The sequence below is a fragment of the Hydra vulgaris genome, chromosome 02, assembly GCF_038396675.1.
Source record: "Hydra vulgaris chromosome 02, alternate assembly HydraT2T_AEP".
NCBI classification, from domain to species: domain Eukaryota; kingdom Metazoa; phylum Cnidaria; class Hydrozoa; order Anthoathecata; family Hydridae; genus Hydra; species Hydra vulgaris.
This window is the reverse complement of record NC_088921.1, coordinates 40,910,001-40,932,594: the sequence shown is the minus strand read 5'-3', so window position 1 is coordinate 40,932,594 and position 22,594 is coordinate 40,910,001. Positions and strand designations below refer to the sequence as shown.

Below are 22,594 nucleotides of genomic sequence, written 5' to 3'. Positions count from 1 at the left end.
TCCACTGACTATTCTTTCATGCGCTTTCGTTTAGCACCACTTCACTCTATCGTCTTTCTCTTTGTTCTATATCGCTCTCCTTCATCTCAAGACTGCTACATAGTCAACTTTCCAACTTTCCAGACAACCCGAATCATTTACCTTCTCTACTCAACTTATGTCTTGTTTCTGATCCTAGTCAGTGCTCAGTTTCTCCACATTCACCCTTAGGTGCTTCTGATCACAGTTTGATCTCTCTAAAACTAATATCTCATTCTTCTTCATCACCTGAATCCCTCTATTATTGTACCTCTTACAACTACCTTAAAGCTGACTGGGATTCTTTCTGTGATTTTCTTCGTGATGGCCCTTGGGTAGAAATTTTTCATCTTGTCGACAAATGCGCTTCTTACATAACTTCGTGGATTCAGGCTGGCATGGAATTTTTTGTTCCCTCTTGACGATTCCAGGTCAAGCCTCACTCTCCTCCATGTTTTTTCTCATACTGTGCTGCTGCGATTGCCAATCGAAACTGTTACTTCCATATCTATCGGCAAAACAATTCTCCTGAAAACAGAGGTCTGTTTATTACTGCTAGAAACCATTGTAAAAAGGTTTTGTCTAATGCCAAAGCCCGCTATTCTCAGGTCATGAATTCTCACATCTCATATCTTCTGGAGAATCTTAAATAATATTAATAATAAGGGCAAATCTTTAATTCTACCTCTCTTGTATGGTTAAGTCACTCACCTAAAGACAAAGCTGAATTGTTTGCTAAAAACTTATCATCTCTAGATTCCACTAGTTGCGTTCTACCTGATATTGCCAACAAACAGCCATTGCTTGACATTCGTATCACTCCAGCTTCTGTACCTATAGTGATTTCCTGCCTTGACTCTTCAACAGCTTGTGGCCCAGACAACATACCTGTTATTAACTTGCAGAAGTGTTCTCCGGAGCTGTTGTCTATACTCTCAAAACTATTTAACAAGTGCTTATCAGAGTCTTGTTTTCCAGCCTGCTGGAAAGCGGCATCTGTTATCCCTATCTTCAAAAATTCTGGAGAGCGATCTGATTCGTCTAACTACCGTCCCATTAGTCTTCTTCCTATCATAACCAAGGTTTTTGAATATTTAATTAACAAACACTTAATTTTCATCTTGAATCTAATAACTTACTTTCTGACCATCACTATGGATTTTGATCTTCTCATTCTGCAGCTGATTTGCTAACAGTAATTACCGATAGGTTTTATCATGCATTAGATAAAGGTGGAGAGGTTAAGGCCATCGTTCTTGACATTTCAAAAGCTTATGATAAAGCTTGGCCTGCTGGTCTTCTCCATAAGCTTTCTTCTTATTGTGTATCTGGCCACATCTTTAAGATTATTGAATCCTTCCTTTCCAATTGTAGTATAAAAGTTGTCCTCAATGGACAGCACTCTTTGTCTTATTCTGTAATTTCAGGGTTCTACCTTTGGTTCTATACTCTTTTTAATTTACATTACCGATCTTCCAGATATTCTCACATCTAAGGTAGCATTGTTTTCTGATGGTACTACCATTTATTTTTGTCTTGATAAGAAGCCAACACTCTCTGATTGCTTGGAGGGGACATTTGAGCTTGAAAAGGATCTCACTTCTGCTACAGCATGGGGTTCACAATGGCTGGTGAACTTCAATACAGATAAAACTCAAATTTTTTCAGCTAATCGTTATTGCAATAAGTTAGATCTTCCTAAATTTATGAATGATGATGTACTCGATCAGTCATCTACTCTTTATCTTCCAGGATTAACTCTTACTTCCGATCTTTCTTGGAAGTCATATATCAAATCAGTTGCAAAATTAGCATCTGCTAAGGTTGCATCTCTTTATCGAGCTTGACACTTTCTTACTCCGGATTCTATTCTTTATCTCTATAAATCTCAAATCCGGCCTTGAACGAAATACTGTAGCCATATCTGGGTCGGATCTTTTAATGATGCCCTTTCTCTCTTAGACAAGGTGCAAAAATGCATTGTAAGCATAGTTAGACCTGCTTTTGCAGCCAACCTCTAACCATTATCACATCGTCATAATGTTGTTTCTCTTTCTCTTTTCTACAAGTTCTAAAATGGGTACTGCTCTAAAGAGCTAGTGTCTTGTGCCATCTTCTAAAATTCATTCTTGTGTTACTCGCCATTCAATTAAGTCTTATCCTTTTTCTGTGACTGTTCCTAAGTGCCCCAAAAACTCTTATTCGTCTAGTTTTTTTCCTTGAACATCAGCTCTTTGGAATTCGCTTCCTTCATCTTGCTTTGCTGATTTATATAGTCTGCTATCCTTTAAGTCGTCCTTTAATCGCTATCTTGCTCTACAATCTTCATCTTTTCTCTTCCAGTAACTTCCAACTTTAATTAGTGGTTGCTTGCAGCCTTGTTGGAAGCGAAGAAGCGAAGAAAAAAAAAAAAAAAAAACTTTCATAAAAAGTAAGTCTTAAGGAGGAGCAATGTGAAGCTAAATTATGCTTAACTCAAGCAAAAGATGATGCTGGTGTTATTAAACAATCTGATTTTTAGCATGTGTGATTTTGTCCAAAAAAAAAAAAATCTGTTTAAATAAACTTAAGAATCAAGTATATGCTTCATGAAAGAATACATATAGAAAACAAAAGAACCTTATTGCAACAATTAACCCACTTCAAAGACTCAGACATAAGAAAATTGTTTCAAGATATCCTAATCTTAAAATTTTTTTTGATAGTAATGGAAAAACGAATTATTGGGCAAGAGATTTATTCTCAGATCACTGAAGCAAAAATGATAATACGTTTTGTTGATAAATTTTTTGTTCATCTAAGATTCTCAGAATATTGGGATATTTCACATTTACTCTATTTCACATCAGGATTAGTTAAGTCTAAAAATACATCAACAAATCGTCGCGTTGGTTTGACAAGGTTCTAACTGAAATTTTTTATATTAGGAGAATTTAGAAAAAATTTTTTAACTTTTTTTTCAATGTTTAATTAGAATTATTTATACTATAATACTCTTTTTTTAGTTGATGTATAAAAATACATAAACAAAAAATTATTATATAAATTTTTTTATTTAGACAATAAAAAAAAAAAGAAAAAACGATTTATTTGCTATTCTTCTAATATAAAAAAATCAGTTAGAACCTTGTAAAACTAGTGCGATGAAATGCTTTTTCTGTGTTTGTATAATTGGCATAAAGTTATTGTTCTCCTGTTATTATATATTTGGCTTCAATTTGCAACTCATGCGTTAATTTGTTTCAATTTAGCATGGATCTAGATGTTTTTATTAGTTCTAGTATTTAATGTATCAAACAGCATAATTTATGGGTTAAAAAAAAAGTTATTTCGATGCTATTGGTTAAGTAAAGCACAAAGTTATTTATCATTTTTTGTTCTTGCTTAAATTTAACTTTATCTTAAATTTAAGTTAAAGGTAAAGGCCAGTAATTGACCATTTAGGAGAAAAATTATTAAAATAAACCCTATTCTGGTAGAATGATTTTAAAAACAGGGAGAAACTACTCTCTTGTCATTACCTGTGCCTATGTAAATGCAGCAAACATTTAGCAGCTTTAAATAAGGACTGAATGTCTTTGTTAATGTGCTACACTCTTGTCTATTATTTAAATTTTCTTCCACAATTTGCTAAGGACATGTCACAAGGTTAAAAAGATAAGTAACTTTTATTTTAATATTAGATGATTGTATTTTAAAATGTTTGATACTAATTGAAAGTTATTGTTTGTTTACTGTCCATCTGTAGTCAATTGTGAGGGTGTTCAAATCAGGGTTGCTAGTTCGAACATGTTCAATTCGAATGTTCAAAATTTACGCAAAAATTTCAATGTTAAAGTTTGAACTTTTTTCTCCTAATAATTTGAACTTTTATATTTTAAAAAAAGATGTCTTTTCATTATTTTTTGTAAAAACTAAAATATAAGTAAAAATTATAAGTTTGAATATTTTTGCTTTTTTTTGTTTTGTGTTTGTCCGGAAACTCTATTATAAAAAAATTATAATCAAAATTACATCACCTGTAGCGCCATCGCATTTAAGGTAGGATCGGTTTTTTCCTATTAAAAAGTAGTTAAACAGTGGTTGTTACTTTTTCACGATTTGACCACTGTTTATTTACGTTTGAATTTAAAATTATAAAGAGTTTTAAGTTCAAACAAAAAATGGCTGCTCAGCGTTAGCACATCTAGAAGATCTGAAGTTTAGGAGTATTTTCATTTATTCCCAAAAGCTGCAATGAGCAAAATGTGCCTCAACTCGCACTATTACAAAACACAAAATAGACGTTCTCAAATGTAATAACATCAATAAAAATTAAATTATTAAAATAATAATTTAGTACATAAAAATGATATATTTGTTAAACCCAGTTGTTTTAAATCAAGGTAATCAGTTTAAGAACAAATTAAAAGGAAATAATATAGATAATTTTGCAAGTTAATCTTATTCAAAGATTATTCCAGCTTAGAGAGGTAGGTAGACTTGGTGTTAATAAAAAAGCTAAAAATGGTAATGACAGGCCTTGTTACGAGATTTCGCTGCGTAGCATAAACGCGTAACGCATTTCTAAGTTACTCAACTCATCAAATATATTTTGCATCGTTAGAAGTTATATTGCGTCACTCGCGTCTTTTCAAGTACCGCATTGTAATTAAAGTTATTTTATTAACGCGTTAAAAATCATACAAACAGTTTGTTTTTTTCTCACTAAAACAAAAGTTACAAATAAAATCTAAGTTCTTATATAAAAAATTATTTTTATTATTTTTTTCAAATATGAACTAAATTTTACTTTGAAAAAAATATTTTTTTCATGAAACGTAAAATAATGTTTGTTTATTTTCTTATGATTTTTATGTTTATTTTCTTATGATTTTGGTTTTTGGTTATTTTATTAACTGTTAATAAATTTTTTCTTATTTAATATATGAACTCATTTTAATGTTTTTAAACAAGAAAGAGTTTTTTTTTTTTGTTTATCAGTTACCGATAACATATTCGTAATCATAATTTATTTTTATAAATTAAACGAACGTCATTAAAACATTACGTTATTGAATTAACAATAAACAAAATATCTTATTAATAAAATATTTACATCAAAATAAGTTGTGCATTTTTTAAACTATTATGACTAAAAATAAATTTTATATTTAAAAGAAATTTATATATTTAATTCCTTAAGATAAAACTTAAAACGCCTAATTTTTTTAACTAATTTTAACAACAACAAAAAAATTATTTAACAAACTGTTTCTTTAACAAAAAATCTATTAGATTACAATTGCGGTTAAATACTTACGACTTTATTTCTTCTGAATAAACGTCACGTTAACGACAATCAAAAGATAATTTAAATATTCTAAAAGATATAAGTTTTTGCGTAGCGCAAAACTGCTGAACGCGTAGGCAAATCGCCTTTTCGCAAGCAAAATGCGAGCTGCGTAGCGCTTCTTAACAAGGCCTGTAATGATATTAGAAATTATATCAAAAAATTGATTCTGAAAGCTAAAAAACTGAAAATATTTTATTAAAATATGATTTTCAAATGGTATGATCTCGTGAAAAGGCACTCTAGCCTTGGATTGTTTTCACATACAAAAAGAAACTGGTTGCAGGATGATACCTTGCATTTACTTTTTAAAAACAAATAAAAAGTCTCTTATAAATAAATTAACAGTTTTGTACTTTTGCTTTCAATTTTAAATAAAAAAAAACTATTAAAAAGTTCGAAAAAGTTTGAAATTTTTTCCTCAATAGTTCGAAAGTGTTCGAGTTGGAACTTTTAAAACAAAGTTCAAATTGGCAGCCCTAGTTCAAATAATGGATTAGATAATTTCAAAAATTTAGTAATTGACAGAGTGACCGCCCTGTCATTACTCTTGTCATAATATGCATGTTTCATGTTTTTATGATGTATTAGACTACCTTTTTTCATATTTTTTTTTAACAAGAGCAACTGAAATGGAAAGAAAGAGGAGAAAACAAGAGAGAACGAGCGAGAAAAAAGGAAAAAGAAAAGTAAGCAAAAAATATGAAGCGTCAGACTCATCAATTTTCAATTCTTGAGCTTAGCAATGGTGAAGATTCTAACTGGTATAAAGATTCTTCAGATGAAGATAAAATTACGCTGGAAAAGGTTGACTTAGTAATTGAAGAGTATGTCAGGATTACTTTTCAGGGAAAAAAGTGCAAGATAAAGATGAAATGTTGAAATGCATGTTCAGGCATTCGGGAAGATGGGCTTGTACATATAAAGGAACAAATACAAATAAAAATCTGCTGTTCAAACTTATGTTCTTGATGTGGGTCATACTTTATATCAGAAATTATTAAATTGTTGTATTTGTATTGTCTTCAAAAATATTCAATATATCTTTGCTATATGTTATATTCACTGAAATTAAAAAAAAGTATTATAATTGCTTTCAATTTTCTCTTATCAAACATATGGTCAACTACTAAAGCATAGGATGGTCAAATACTGAAAAATATATTTTAAAGGGTCAATTACAAACATAAGGTCATGCTTAAAAAAACAAAAACACAATAAGTTGTTTGAACTATTGAGACTAGATAATTTGCAAACAATCTTAAAGATATCATGTGGAATTTTTTTTTTTAGAGATCGTTCATAAATTACATAATGCTAAATTTCACTAATAAACAAAACAAAAAAAATCAAAAGTTTTTCCTTGCAGATCGTTAAGTTAAATCAAAAATGAAAGTAGCGTATTAAGTTTAATGAAAATTGCCGCATAAAAAATCATAAGATCTCCTACTTCTGTTCTTTAAATAAATTTAGCATTGCATAATTTATGGACAAACCCTTAAGAGGTCAATTACTGGTACATTTACCTCAATCATTTATCAATTTTGCACTAAACAATGAAAAAAATGCTTACTGAAAAAGTTGAAATTGTTTTTTGAGGGGAAAAAAATAAGTTTTTTTATGTATATGAAAAAATATACCATGTGCAGACGAAACATGTTTAAAGACTTTAAATTAATTATCTATAATAATACTCAAAAGTCAAAATATTAAAAAAATGTAAAACAAAAAGTTATCATCAGTTATAAGTTAATAATCACTTAGTTTAATTCATTTGTAATTTAAATACACATTAGGTTCAATATATATATATATATACACACATTAGGTTCAAAATCTAAATACACATTAAGTTCAATATTTAATTAAATTTAAGACATTATTATAAGGCACTATAAAATTATATTGTATATAGTTAATACAAAATCATATTAGTAGTATGTTATTGTTGTATGTTTTAATTTATTTTAAAGATTGCTCAAGCTTTTAACTTATTTAACTATCACCGTCGACATGGTCATAAATTTGATATTGAAGGCTACAATAAGATAATACATGGATGGGCTGTCCACAGGGATGGGTGGAAAAATATTAAAGTTTTGTTACAAAATATTAAAAGTGATGGTCTATTGCCAAACTATCAAACTTATGCAGGGTTGTTAGTTGCTTGCAGTAACATGGGTGATAAAAAGAAAACTAAAGAAATTATCAAAGATATGCTGGAAAAGGTGTTTTATTTCGCTTGTTTTAATGTTGTTGTTTTTGTTTTTTTTACAAATTATTATAAATTACTTAATTGTGTTATTAACGGTATTATAAAATATAAATTATTAAATTGTGTTATAAATGGTATTATAAAATATAAATTATTAAATTGTGTTTTAAATTATGTTGTAAAAAAAATTGTAAAATATAGTAACTGCATGAATAAAAATCACTTTTTTTTAGATTCTTTGAATATTTTACTTTTTTTTGTTTTTGTACCCTTAATTAGGTACTACATTTTTTCTAAAAAAATGGAGATATAAATAAAAAATGGCAAAAAAAAAATTAACTAAAAACATTTTTTTGATAATGTTAAAAATTACAGTAATCTTTCTTCTAACAAACAGATAACAAAGCAGGTAATGTCTCTGCATAGATACTACCTTTTTATACTCTAGCTTGTTGTTAGATATTTGTGTGGTTGCACTTACCTATCTTTACTTTAATGTAATGTTGTTAGTAAAGAAATGTGTAAATCTTTATTGAAGAACCAAAAATTCCACAAACCAAATCGATTGACACAAGATGTTGTCCACTTACATGAGATGTTGTCCACTTACATGAGATGTTGTCCATTTACACGAGATGTTGTCCATTTACACTAGATGTTGTTCGTGAAACTAATTCTTATAACTTGAGTGGTGGCAGTTTTATTTCAGACCTGAAAACATTCTAGAAATTCATCTTAAATAATGATGTTCCAGAACTCAATAACATAGCACTTAGATTTATTTGCAAATATGACTTACTCTAGATTTGTGAAAAAGTATTTTCAAAAATGAACCAGATAAAAACTACAGGTCAACTCAGACTAAAAACCATCTTTGTAATCTGATACTTCCATCTACCTCAAAAATCAACCCATACATAATAACTAGTTTTAAGTTCACCAGTCCTATTACTTTGCTTTGATAAAAATGATTATAAAGGTAATTTGCTTGTAACCTATCTTTATTAGAAATGAATTTTTTTTGCATGTCCAAATATTTTCTTCATTTTTTTTTGCCTTTATTATAAAAAATCTGGTCACTCCTGAGTTTGAATACTTGTACCATCCATAGTTATACCTACCATAGGAAGTGCTATGTTTTTCACTTGTACTATTCACCAAAAGCAAATGTAGTGCAGCTAAACACCTATTTGTTCCAATCTATAAACATTGACTTATAATGGTATAATATCCTTAAAAGTTAGCTATAAAGAATTTCTTTATGTATTTATTTAAAAAACATCTGCTATTGTCATTCTGCATTTATTTAAAAACATCTACTATTGTCATTCTGTATTTATTTATAAAACATCTGCTATTGTCATTCCAAAATCTACTCTTCTTTGCTATTTTGAAATGTTTTTGTGTTATGGACAATTTTCATTTTATTCAACCATACTAAAATTTTGTAATCACAAAATGGTTTTACCTCCTTTAATACACCATATTTCAAAACAAAAAGTGCAAATATATTTTTTGAACATCTGATAAAGTTGTTTTAAGCTCAACTTCTTTTTTCAATTTTAATTGTTTTGTTCATTTTGAGGATCTTATAGTTTAAATTCAACTAATTCTTTTATGATTAATAGTAATGAGTTTTTAAAACATAATGAAAAATATTGAAAATAAAAACAAAAACAGCATTTTTACAAAGTAAGTAATTTTTATTAATGTTGTCTTTTCCTTCTCCCTTTTTTATGGTCCTTAGCACTGCTGGGATCAGTGGCTATGGCCTCTACAGTTTTATAGCATTGTTTAGTTTCTTTTTTTTTTGATAAAACTTTTTTTGTCTTTGATTTGAGAAACAACTAAATTTCTCAAACTTAACTGTCTTTTGCTGTATCTTTATCTATTTACAAAAATGCAATCTTAAATATAATCTATAATGTTATAAATAAAAACAATTAAATATATTCTTTAACGTTGTGCAAATAATAAAGTTTAATAATTTTATTTGATTTAATATTTTTTATAAACTTTTCCTAGTTGAAAAAGTCAATAATAAATCATATATTAAAGTTTAAAAAAATTACAATTTTATAAATTCATGTATAAGATATGTCTTTTTTTTTTTCCTTTTTTCCTTTTTTCTTTTTTAACTAATTAGAGACACTGAGAGTTAAAAAAATTCTAACATCATATTTAAATTCTAATTAATTAAAATATAAATTTGGCGTAAAGGTTTCATTTTTTAACTTCTCAATAAAACTTTCAAGAACCTTGTCTTCGAATCCTTATTAAGCAACTTTCAGTTGCTATCATCAAAAGAGGCTTAAGAGTGTGCTTTGAAACAACTCCATTTTGTCCCAACCAATTAGATTAGCCATCTTTAAAAAAAAATTGCAAGAATCAAAAACCAACATTTCTATAACTTTATTTGTTCAATGGCTTTTGTCAGTTTGATTTTAAATGAACTTAAAAATTGTGACCAAATATTTGTTTCAAAGTTTTTTAAAAGATTTTTTGCTTGCGCAAACTACTTGATGTAGAAATGTACAAATGTAGGTACAAAATGTAGGTGCAAAAGGAAATTTTTCTTATTTCTTTATGTAAAGTATATTCTTACAGATACATTTATATTTGTATTTAAACTCAACTCTGTATTTTAACATATTTCTTTTTTTCTTGGAATGATGGAACGAATGTACAAGAGAATCAGTAGCGGAAAAAGTCTAACAATATTAGAATTGGAATTATTTTTATCTTTATATAAGGTTTGCATAAACAGGGCAATGGGTTCTGCTTCTTTTAAATTGTACATTGAGAAAGCAAAAGGTTGTTATAGTTGCCAAAAAAAATCAAGCAAACTTTTTGGTGAGCTGTCCATCGTGTTGTACTTGGGCATACAGGCACATAAATATATACATAAATGAAATATGTTCATAAATATTGATGCTTTCTGTCAAAAAATTTGTTGCTGTTGTTATATTTAAAAAAATTATAAAAATACGGTGGCTTCCTTTACACATTCAAAGTCAGATAGAAGATGTTTGAAGCATTGAACTAACATCGGATAAACTGTTCTTTTACTCAACGACTTAAAAGAAGTTTAAAAGAAGAAATTGTTGAATAACTAGTTGTTCAGCAGAAGTTTCATCAGATCATCATGTTTTTATCGGATCATCATGTTTATCGGATCATCATGTTTCATCAGAACAAAATACATTTTTTTCAAAGATTCTCAAGCAGCGAGTGCTTGACATATATAATACTAATATACTTAGATAAATACTTGGACGACTTCCAGGTGTGACTAGAAAATGGAAAATTCCCCCCTCCCCCCAACCACACATAGTGCAATAAGCTTTTTACAACTCATAAACTTATAACTCTTTAAAGTTATGAGTATGAGATTCTTTATTAGTAGTAAATAAATTTGCTGAAAAAAAGACTTCAGAATATAGTTTTTGAATTCTTTTTATTTTCTTGTGTGAGATTATTTTCACAGATTAATTTCCATAAATCTATGTATCTTTTACTCAACTCTTGGAATGTTTGTTTGATTTTTATAGCATTTTTTATGTCAAACTGAAGACAAGTGGCCAGATATGCGTTTAATAGGGTGATTTGCAAACACTCCAGGCTTTTCAATAAAAGCCTTTGGTAACAAGTTTAAATTATTTACAAAAGAATAATGATCACAATGAAGAACATTAAAAGAGTAAAGAAAAGTTCTTTTGTTCATTCATATTTAGTTTTGCTTTAAAGTGTTAAATATAAGTTAAAATGTTTAAATTTCAAATTTCAAATGTTTAAATTTAAAATACAACTTGCCTTTTTGTTAAGTATAAGTAAGCAAGTGGTGAAGGTGTAAGCAAGCAAGTGGTGATGTGTAGTGGTGAAGTAATTCAATAGTTTTTCAAGAGATATCTTCTCATTTGGATGGTTAGGTGCTATACAACAAAATTAAAAAAGAATGAGTTTGTATTAAAAGTGATATATGTTATATTGTTTGTTTATGCGACACAATGGTAGAAAAAAATGACCAACGAAGCCGTCCAGTCACGTAGACCTCCAGATGTGAAAATAGAAGTAGATTATAGATGATGTCATTGGGTGAGAATCATAAATGAATGTAAAGACTATTTTGTTGGAGGAATAAAATTTTAGGACTCAGGGATAGGGTGAACAATAACTCATGCTCTAGTCATCCTAAACAAATAATTAAACAATGTTCTATGAGTAAACAAGTCAATGTTGATCCGCTGGTTTATTAAAGGCAACCATGGCTAAAATTATTGCACCATACAAAAACAATAAAACAAGTAGATAACAAAATATCAAGTAAAACGATAAAAAATGTAAGCACGGGCAATATAAAAAGAAAAAATAGGCTAATAAATGTGCTATTTATGGTCTAATTATTTATGGTCTAACTATTTATGGTCTAAACTCTAGATTATAAATTGAAAACTGATAATCACCTGTGTGAGATAAAAGTATATAAATGTCGTTAATGTAACAAATTCATAATATAAAGCTCACAAAGTGCTAAAATACGTGGGTGTAAGAGGTAAAAAAATGTTGGTGTCATGATAATTAATCAGAATTAAGTAGTGGATAATGGTGATCCCCCTCCTCAGCAAAACACTGCGATCACCAATGACGTTTCGGAGAGCCCGAGACAATAGCTATCACACAAAACAGACTCAGATAAATTAAAAAATAATTAGCCAGAGATAAAAAAAATACTGACATACTATCAGTAGGCAGAGAATAGTGAGAAAATAAACAGATGAGATAATAAATGCAATTTTTTACTAATAGCTAATAACCACTTAAAAATGTAACGTTATTATTTTTTCTTTTTATATTGCCCGTGCTTACATTTTTTATTGTTTTACTTGATATTTTGTTATCTACTTGTTTTATTGTTTTTGTATGGTGCAATAATTTTAGCCATGGTTGCCTTTAATAAACCAGCGGATCAACATTGACTTGTTTACTCATAGACCATTGTTTTATTATTTGTTTAGGATGACTAGAGCGTGAGTTATTGTTCACCCTATCCCTGAGTCCTAAAATTTTATTCCTCCAACAAAATAGTCTTTACATTCATTTATGATTCTCACCCAATGACATCATCTACAATCTACTTCTATTTTCACATCTGCAGGTCTACGTGACTGGACGGCTCCGTTGGTCACTTTTTGCGACCATTGTGTCGCATAAACAAACAAAAAAGTTTGCAAAGTTGTCTCAATTTTGTCTTTTCAAAAAGTAAATTAGTCAAAATTGACAATAGAATAAGGAAAAAGTATAGTGACTTTGTCAATATGGGTTCTAGTTTTAATTTGTAGTTTAGTTTATAGATCCGTCATTAACACACATAACATATAGGGATCTTATTTAATAGTTTAGTATCTATTTTAAAAAAAAAATTATTAAATTTATGTGATAAAGCGTTTGGTTCAGATATTCTACACCTCTTTGCATTTAAGTTGGCCAATTTTCACTTTAATTTGTCATTTTCTCATTTTAATTTGTCAATTTTCATTTTATTAATTTAGTGTAATTGAGTATTAAACCTCTTATACACATATCCAAAGTTTATCCTTATTTTAAGGTGGAGTAGGAAAGTTGTGGATCTGTTGTTTAACTATTTCCAATAAATTTTTGAGCGAGTTATGGTCAGGGCTTTGTTATGGGCAGTCAACAACTCAATTTCTTCTGTGAAGAGATTTAATTGTCTTACAGCCTTGTGCTTAGGATCATTGTCTTTCATGAACATCATGTTACCTACAGTTCTGCCTCATTTCCGAAAGGACTTGAAATGTCTGGCTTTAAGGATGTTGATATAGTCATCAGATAAAGATGACTATATCAACATCCTTAGACTTCACAAAGAAGATTAAGAAACCAACAATGTCTTTTCGGTCTTCTTGCTGGATCAACTGTTAATTTATGTTGTATGAGTAATTGACTGTGGACAATATTGCTTTCATTCATGACAATATTGTCACCATTAGCTCTCATAAAAAAAATTCAATATCCTCAAAATTTAAAAAATGAATATTTTTAGTCTTAAAACTAAGATTTCATTTTTCTTCACAGCTTTTCTATTAAAAAGTATATAAAATATTTCTTTGTTCAAACTTGGTGACAATTTTATCACATACTGTATACATAAAATCATGGTGTTGGCCAAAAAAATTTATACCTTTATGTGTTTTCTTAATATTGGGAATTAAGGTGTGGCAAAAAAAAAATCATACGGCTTTGGTGATGTGATAGCTTTTAAATGAGAAACTTGTTTTGCCTATTTCGGTCAAATATAAGAAAGTTAAGGGGCACAGAGATTTATTCAATGCACAAAGACAGCAAGTAAATTTACTCAGCACATTTAAATATCTAGCATACTAGGTATTTAAATATGAAAAAGTATTTAAATACAAAAATAATTTTTTTTTAAAATTTACATTAATTTACGTAAATTTTGTATTTGTAAATTAAAAAAAAAAATTAACTTATGTATTATATTTTACCCAAATATAGCATAAAAAATACATTTCATTGCAAGTTTCATTTTTGAATTTTTTGTTGTTGTTATTTTTGGTATACTTTACCAGCAAGTTTAGTTTATCTAAAATATATTAATTCCTTTAATATAAAAATGTTAATAACTTATTATAAAGTATATTATTTATTGTTATTTATTATTTAATGATTTTTGTAATTTTCCTAGCTTAAGATAAATAGTAAAAATGTAAATAAAGAGTTTTTGAATAAAAAGAATAAATAAAAAATAAAAAAATGTATTTAAAATATATTGAAAAAACAAGAGAATAATGTCAATTAAAAAATAAATTTATATTTAAACTTTTGAATAATTGATCTTGCTTGTTAATGAGAAAGTTTTTTTTCATATTAAAAAAAATCAATCAACTAATAATGTAATTAGTATTTGCTATGTGTCTAGCAAAAAACCTAAAACACACACACACACACACACACATATGAAGAGAGAGGGAGAGAGAGAACATGTGTTTTTGTGTTTATCAAATTGAAGTATGTTATTAACAATTTTAATTATGCAAGCTTGTTATAATGTTTTCAAGAGTAGTTTCAGGATTGCAAATTGGTGGTGACCATGCTTGTAAAAATGTTTTTTATATGCTATACTATATATACTATCAGTTTTTATTCAGTTTTGCTATATTGTACTGTTTTTTTTTGTCAATAAGTGTTAGGAAGTAGTATCTACTAGTATCACAAAGTCAGACTCTACTTTCTACTTGTTTAACATTCTATTTTGGTTTCCTAAGTTCTTATTTATAAATTACCTTTATTTTAACACTTTTTCTTATTTATCTTATTTTGAAGAATCTCTTATTTAATTCTATCCTTTCATTATTGTTTTGAAGTATTAACTTAATAACATTACACTGCTAACTTAAACAATTAATATAAATAATTTTGATTTTATTATTTTTACTGTTATTAATTTTGAATTTAGTTTGAAAGAAGTTCGTATTTATAGCCACATTTTATTGTTAAAAAATTAATTAGATTATTAGATGTGGCGTAAGAAATCCTCGTTTCTTAAAACTATTTAAAACTAAAGTTCTTAATAACTCATAAATGTTTCACCTCAACTTGGACTTGTATTTTTTATGTCAATTTGTCATGTCTTTATTGGAGCTGTCTATTTTATCATCCTCATCAAATAGTTGGCCATCAGTTACTGCCATCATACAGTGCAGGCTCATTATCAACATAAGTTGCCTTTCTATTTTTAAAGTAATTTTGTTTTGCTTATTTTTTAATTAGAATTGTTTCCTCTTTTAACTAGTGTCCATGGTTTCCCAATATCATAATGCTATCACTGAACATATCAAGATTCATTGATAAATGTTGCTCAGATAACATATTAAAATGCTGAAAATTTATTCCACATTTGAGTTTGGTTCAGAAATTGACGTGATAATTGATAGACTTTATAAAATTTTATTATGAATATTTATTTTAATTATAATAAATGTGTGGAGTATAACAATACACATACAATATTTCTTTAGGGTTTTCATTTGCATAATCTTTTCAAGAATACTTGTTTATCAAAGCCACAAATAATTGCTATATTGAAAGTAGTTAATGAAGTTGACAATTGTTATCTTGACGGTATTGAAGAAAATATTAGATTTTCAAAAGAAACAGTTTTTCAACCAACTACAGATATTGATGTTGTCAATATGATAAAAGAACAAATTAATAATGAATTACGTGGTATATTTTTATGGTTTTTAAATACCTTTCAATTAATTTGTATGATAATTTAAGTTATCAAATAATAATGTTATTTTAAAAACTATTAATAACTAAGTTATTACTAACATAAGTGTTATCAACTATTGCTAAATATTATTCCTTTATTACTTATATATACATTTATGTATATATATGTGTATATATGTGTGTGTGTGTGTGTGTGTGTGTGTGTGTGTGTGTGTGTGTGTGTGTGTGTGTGTGTGTATTGTATATGTATATATATTTGCTGCCTTGATAGCTAGCTCTGTTCAAAATATTGGAGAAAAATCAAGTCATCAGTTTTGTATGTTTCTCCTATACCAAATTACTATACCAAATTACCTGTATCGATACAGGCATCCTCAATAACTTATGTAATGGTTATTGGTTATGGTTATTATTAATACAATAATATATATACCTAAACTTGTATGTATGAAAAACATTTTGGATATCCGCAAAAACTAAAAATTGAGAAAAATATCCAGAAAAAGATAATCCCTGAAATATATTTATTTAAATACTTTATTATTTCTAAAAACTTATTGTTGTCATATGATATTTCATTAATGCAAAAACACAGAGTATAAATTATAAAATTTCTTAGATTTTTATGGCAAAACCTAAAAATTTTATAATTTATACTCAACATAAATATTTGATTAGAAAATTTTGAAAGTAGTCTTTGTAAAAAACTATCCTTTTAAACTTATCTTCATAAAATTTTAAATAAATTAATTTTAGGAGAAGGCTCATATTTTTGTTTTTGCATTAATAAAATATCATATGACAACAATAAGTTTTTAGAAATAATAAAGTATTTAAATAAATATATTTCAGGGGTTATCTTTTTATAGATACTTTTCTCAATTTTTAGTTTTTCTGGATATCCAAAATGTTTTTCATACATACAAGTTTAGGTATATATTTTTGTAATATATTTCTTTTTCAAGCTTTTTCACTCATCACTCATATAAGTTTGAAAAAAATTTATAAACAATTAAGCTAAAAGCAAAATTAAGAGGAAAATATATCACGGATTTTTTCTGAATATTTCACCCAAACAGTTTTCCAGATTTTTAAAATATGATCTGGATGATCAATGATATTTATTTAAATACTATTATTGTAATAAATGCTTCCTAAATGTATAATAATATAAAATATATAAGTAACAACTAAGTGTTTTTTAATGCAACAAAAAAATATATTAAAAAAAATCACCTTAACCATAATTTAGAATTCAGGTTTTTTTTGCCACTACTACTATCTACTAACAGACATCAACTCCTTTTTTAACTCTGCTCCTACTAGCAGATATCAACTCTCTGCTAATGAATTACATTAGCAGACATCAACTCCATGATAATGAATTGAGCTCTAATGTAAGTTTCTGTTTGTTATGCTGTGAGGACATGTCTTGCATTTCCTGTAATCATTTCTTAACTGATTAGGTATGGGATTGGGGAATAATCATGAGGGTATTAATAAAATCTTTAATAACGGCACATGTAAGATGGCTGCTCTTTTTCTTTTCTTTTCTTCTAAACATTAACTTCTAACAAGACTATAAGCAACTACTAATTAAGTTAGAGTTAACATAAAACAAAGATTAAAGTTAAAAAGCAAGAAGGCTTTTAATTGATTGAAATTGTATGATTCAGATATTGTATCAATTCATGATTCAGGAAAACATGAGAGAATTCCAAAGTAATAACGTTTAAGGAAAATAAAAATCTAGATAAATAAAAAGTCTAGATAAATAAAAGTTATTTGAGCAAGAAGAAACAGTTATAGTAAAGATAGAGTTTTGGTTGATGAAGCAATTGATGATAGTTTGCTTGAGCAGCGACCATGGTAGTATGTTAGAAAAAAGAAATGCAAAAGCTTAATAGTTAAGTTAGTCTTCTAAGAATGCCCAAGTGTAAAAACAGTATTCCAAAAAATAGATTGTTACTCCTGAAGCTACCTCTATAAAGATAGAGAATGGAATCAGAAGTAAGAATATAGAGCCACCTTGGCAATAAGATTATCAGGAAGGTCATTAATATAGATTAAGAACATCACAGAACCAAGTTTGGAACTATGTGGTAGAAGATCACAAAGTTCCATCAACACTTTATTTCCAGAAGTTACTGGAAATGAAGGAGAGTGTTGTTTGTCATAGACAAATTTAATAATAAGCTTAAGAAAAAAGATTCAATAATTTTAAAAACACCATATAAAGTGAGCTTATGGAGAAAACCATCATTTCAGGTTTTATCAAAAAATTTTAATTTATTGAGAGCAATAGCTCTTCCTTCACTGCTTCCATCTAATGCTTGATAGAATCAGCAGGCAGAAAAAAGACTCAGATGAAGTCATATCAGTAACTAGTTTATCGAGAACATATATTATTCTGATTACTTGTTTTTCTCAGAAAATTTATCTCATAAAATATCCCTTACCGTAAGGAGCTCAGGCGGTAAAAGTTGTTTTTCACTTCCAACAAATCTTCTTAAATGAGCAACCGACTAAAATGAAATATACTCTATTAAAATTTAAATTTTACTTTTTAATTAACAAATTTTAGAAACAAAGTGCTTAAAACTAATCTCTTTATAGGTCCGCAATAAATTTCTTCCACTTGAGTTGCTTTTAAAACCAATAGCTCCTTATAGTTCTGAAAAAAATCTCTCTCTCTCTCTCTATATATATAAATTTATATATATATATATATATATATATATATATATATATATATATATATATATATATATATATATATATATATATATATATATATTACATATGTATATATATATATATATATATATATATATATATATATATATTTATATTGAATATACATATTTTAAAATTTATATATTTTGGTATATTATATATTTTTTTGGTACTGTGGCAAAGTTTAGTATAACTCGACAAGCTAAAAGAAAGTTAAAAACATTAATTCTCACATTAAGACAAAAATTATCTTTTGTCATCAGTGATATTTTTTGCTGCTTTAAAAAATGCATGTAGGTTAGGGTGCATCCAACGCCCCACACATTCAAAAATTGATCTGTCCCTATTCTTAAAACTTTCTATTGGTTCTCACAAGACACCCTGTTAAATTTTTTCAAAATTGAATTAGATTTAGGGGGGCTACCTCAAGTCTGAAACTTGCAACAAGACCCTAAACAGAAGGAAAAAAAGTTTTTCAAAAGTATGACATGTTGGGTCTCAAAAGAAGCAAAAATTTATTAAAATTTCAAAAATAACAAAATTTTACACAAGAATTATTATTCTAAGTTTTATTGCATAAAAATTATTATTTTTTAACAAAAAATTAAAAAAAACCTTTTTTTTCATGTTTTTGTCAAAAAAATTTTTCAAGGTATTTTTAATTTAAAAATGATAACTATTTTTGAAATCTTTATTAAGTTTCGCTTCTTTTGAGACCCAACATGACATACTTTTGAAAACCTTTTTTTCCTTCTGTTTAGGGTCTTGTTGCAAGTTTCAGACTTGAGGTAGCCCCACTAAATCTCATTCAATTTTGAAAAAATTTAACAGGGTGTCTTGTGAGAACCAATAGAAAGTTTTAAGAATAGAGACAGATCAATTTTTGAATGTATGGGGCGTTGGATGCACCCTAATGTAGGTGCAATAATATTATGTTTGCTTATAATATTTATTATTATAATAGATTTATTATTAATATTAAAAAGTGGTGATGATTATTATTTAGAAAGATGGTCGATTGAAGCATATATGCATAAAATATCTAAACGAATTTTTCAGATTTAGGAGTAGTAAGTGACCGGGGCCCTGTCCCTGGCTAAAAATGAGACTTTTTTCTTACCCGACCCCGGCAAACTCTAGGATTTAGCAGGGGTTGATATCATGGGTTAGAAAAAAATTCATAATATTTTATATGTTATAATTCTATGATTAAATTTACTATTTATTAAATACTGGCATATAGATTGCATGCAACCACTATTAAGTTATGAGTTACTTTAAAATAGAGAATAAGTAAGAATACTAGGAAATGGTTAACTGAAGGCTTAAAAAGTTGTAGATTGTATATAAAAGAAGATGGCTAAGAGATATAAGGTTTTTTCGATGTGCAAGGAAAAAAACTGGATTAATAAAAGTTTTTAAAGCATGAAAGGATAGATACAATAAAATGATGCAACTTGTTGAATAAGAAGCCAAGCAAGAATGAGTGTGGATTTATCATAATAGAGATAATAGTTCATTTAAACATTGACCATGGTTGTATTTGTAGAAATGCAACGTTACAACAATGGGAAAGTGGCTTGACAGATAAAGCAGGTCTAATTACATTTACAATGTTCTTTTAGACTTTGTCTGAGAGTAACAGGGTTGTTATTCATTAATATAGGAATGCCAACATTATTGCAATATTTTTTGCAAAAAATGAGTTGTTGTCTAACAAAAATTGTGGATTATAAGTCCAAAATTTAAATCCATAAGCCACTGCAGCCTTAGGCTGTTACAGAAGAGAGATTAGATTAAAAACCGGCTGCTTGTTCTAAGCAATCAAAAAAAAGAAGATTTTGTTAAGACAAGAGTATAAAGTTGAGTCGCCAGCAAATAGAGCTACTTTAGATGTAAAATTTTCAAAAAGATTGTTATTAAAGTTAAGAAACAATACAGAAGATATAACCTTTCGGTACCTGTAAAGTTGAAATGAAGAAGAGTGCACAATAGGCCTTCAAGAATAACTTTAATACTGCAGTTAAAAAGAAATAATCTGAAATCCTTTAAATAATCTGAAAACCTTTATATAAAGAAACTAATAACAAAGTGAAGACTAATCATAGAATAGTCGGAGAGGTCAAAGTGTTTTCTAGAGTTTTTAAAAATTAAAACCGCTTATTTAGCGCTTTTTGAAAATTTAGCAAAAATTAATGAGAGTTCTGGAAAACGCTTTTTTAAGACTATGATGGATATTTATTCTGGAGCACAAACTGTAGAAGTGTTTAATTGAGAATTAACTTTAGCATAGTAAACCAGAGTGATTTGGATGTTTAGCAATGAGTTAATCTGTTTAACTAACAGGAAGATTATGGCCATTAGGTTCAAGAGTCAAATTTGAGTAAGGTTTTTTTGCAAATAACTCTGGAAGAAGTAAAAAGATCAGACCCATGAATTAAATATTAAATGTTAGACTTACTTTAGTTAATGACATTTTTAAGACTAACCTAAAGTCTCCAGAACTCAACATCTGATACATCTGAATCTTGTAGCTTGATTTAGTTAACTTAGAATAACAGAGCTTAACATCAGACAGGACCTTTTTACATTGGCTTCTTGGAATAATAAAAGGATATTTGTTCTTAAAAAAGATGTTCTTGTAAAAAAGATGAAACAAATGATTAATAAAGCAACTGCTCAAGATGATGAAAAATATGGAGTAGAATGAGGTTTTACTTAAAATTGAAGAGTAGAAATAAAAGCTTCCAAACTTTTAGTCCAGAAGGAATAAAAGCTTCCGAGATGCACTTTATGCAAACATATTATGGATATAAAAATATATGTTTGCTATTTATTTAGATGCTGACATGCAATATCCTTTCATATTTATATAAACTTTAGTATTTATATGGTGTAGTATTTGCCAAAAGAGAAAATGATCAGATGATGATGATGATGATGATAATGATGATGATAATGATGATGATGGCAATGGTGGTTATGATAATCATGTTGATCATCATAATCATCATGATGATGTTTATATATGCATATATATACAAAATATAACATTTACTTTGAATAAAAAAAATACATTTTAGGATGTATAAATGTTTATGCAGCCCCAGTCACAAACCTAGCCCCGGCTATACTTTATCAAACCTGACCTGATCCCGGTCACTTTCTATTTAGGAGTTTAATTATCATTTTTAGTTAAACATTTGTAATTGCAGAATTTCTTTAAGGAATTCTACTATTACAAATTTATTGTTATTTTTCACTGATTTGTATGATTTTTTTTAATTGAAATTTTTTTAGCTGTTAATTTCTTTTGTTTGTAGGAAGTGTGAAAATTAAATCTGTAGATAAAACAAAGCTGCATAGCAAGAAAGCAATAAGACGAGCTGAATGGTATAAACAAATCATTGAGCAATGGAAGAAAGACTTTATTCTTGAAATGAATAATACAAGTAACACCAAAGGAAGAAAATGTAATTTTCCCTTTACTTTTTGTTGAGTTTGACAAATTATTTTTTACTTATGGCGATCATCATTATGTTCACCATCAGTATTTAAATTAGTTAAATATTTGTCTATTTAAAAATAGTTATTTATTTCTTACAGCGTTTGCAAATGATCGATTGGTAACTTTTACAAAAATATTTACAACTGAAGAGCTGGCTGACATTATTTTTGATGATATATTTCCGTTACTTTGTGCTCAGCCTAATGGCATGGATGTCAGTTTTTTATGTCGCCATCTTGGCAGATTATTATTTGAAAGATTTTGCTCTAAATACAAGCAAAAGACAGGTGTTGTTGAGAAGGTTTGCTTTTTATAATTTTTTTTTACTATTTTTAAAAGTATTAAGAAATCTTATAAGTTTTTTGAGATTCTTATTATATATATATATATATATATATATATATATATATATATATATATATATATATATATATATATATATATATATATATATATATATATATATATATATATATATATATATATATATGTAATATATATATATATATAT

General features: G+C 27.6%; 1 protein-coding gene across 1 annotated transcript in view; it reads left to right on the top strand.

Annotated features, from left to right (window-relative positions):
• The window catches only part of LOC100201150 (DNA-directed RNA polymerase, mitochondrial), a 75,682-nt gene that overhangs the window by 3,375 nt on the left and 49,713 nt on the right, over nt 1-22,594 (top strand). The window contains exons 3-6 of the mRNA XM_065790927.1: nt 7,324-7,578; nt 15,623-15,830; nt 21,899-22,048; nt 22,182-22,384. Coding sequence (XP_065646999.1) covers nt 7,324-7,578; nt 15,623-15,830; nt 21,899-22,048; nt 22,182-22,384 — 816 coding nt within the window. The remainder of the gene's footprint in view (nt 1-7,323; nt 7,579-15,622; nt 15,831-21,898; nt 22,049-22,181; nt 22,385-22,594) is intronic.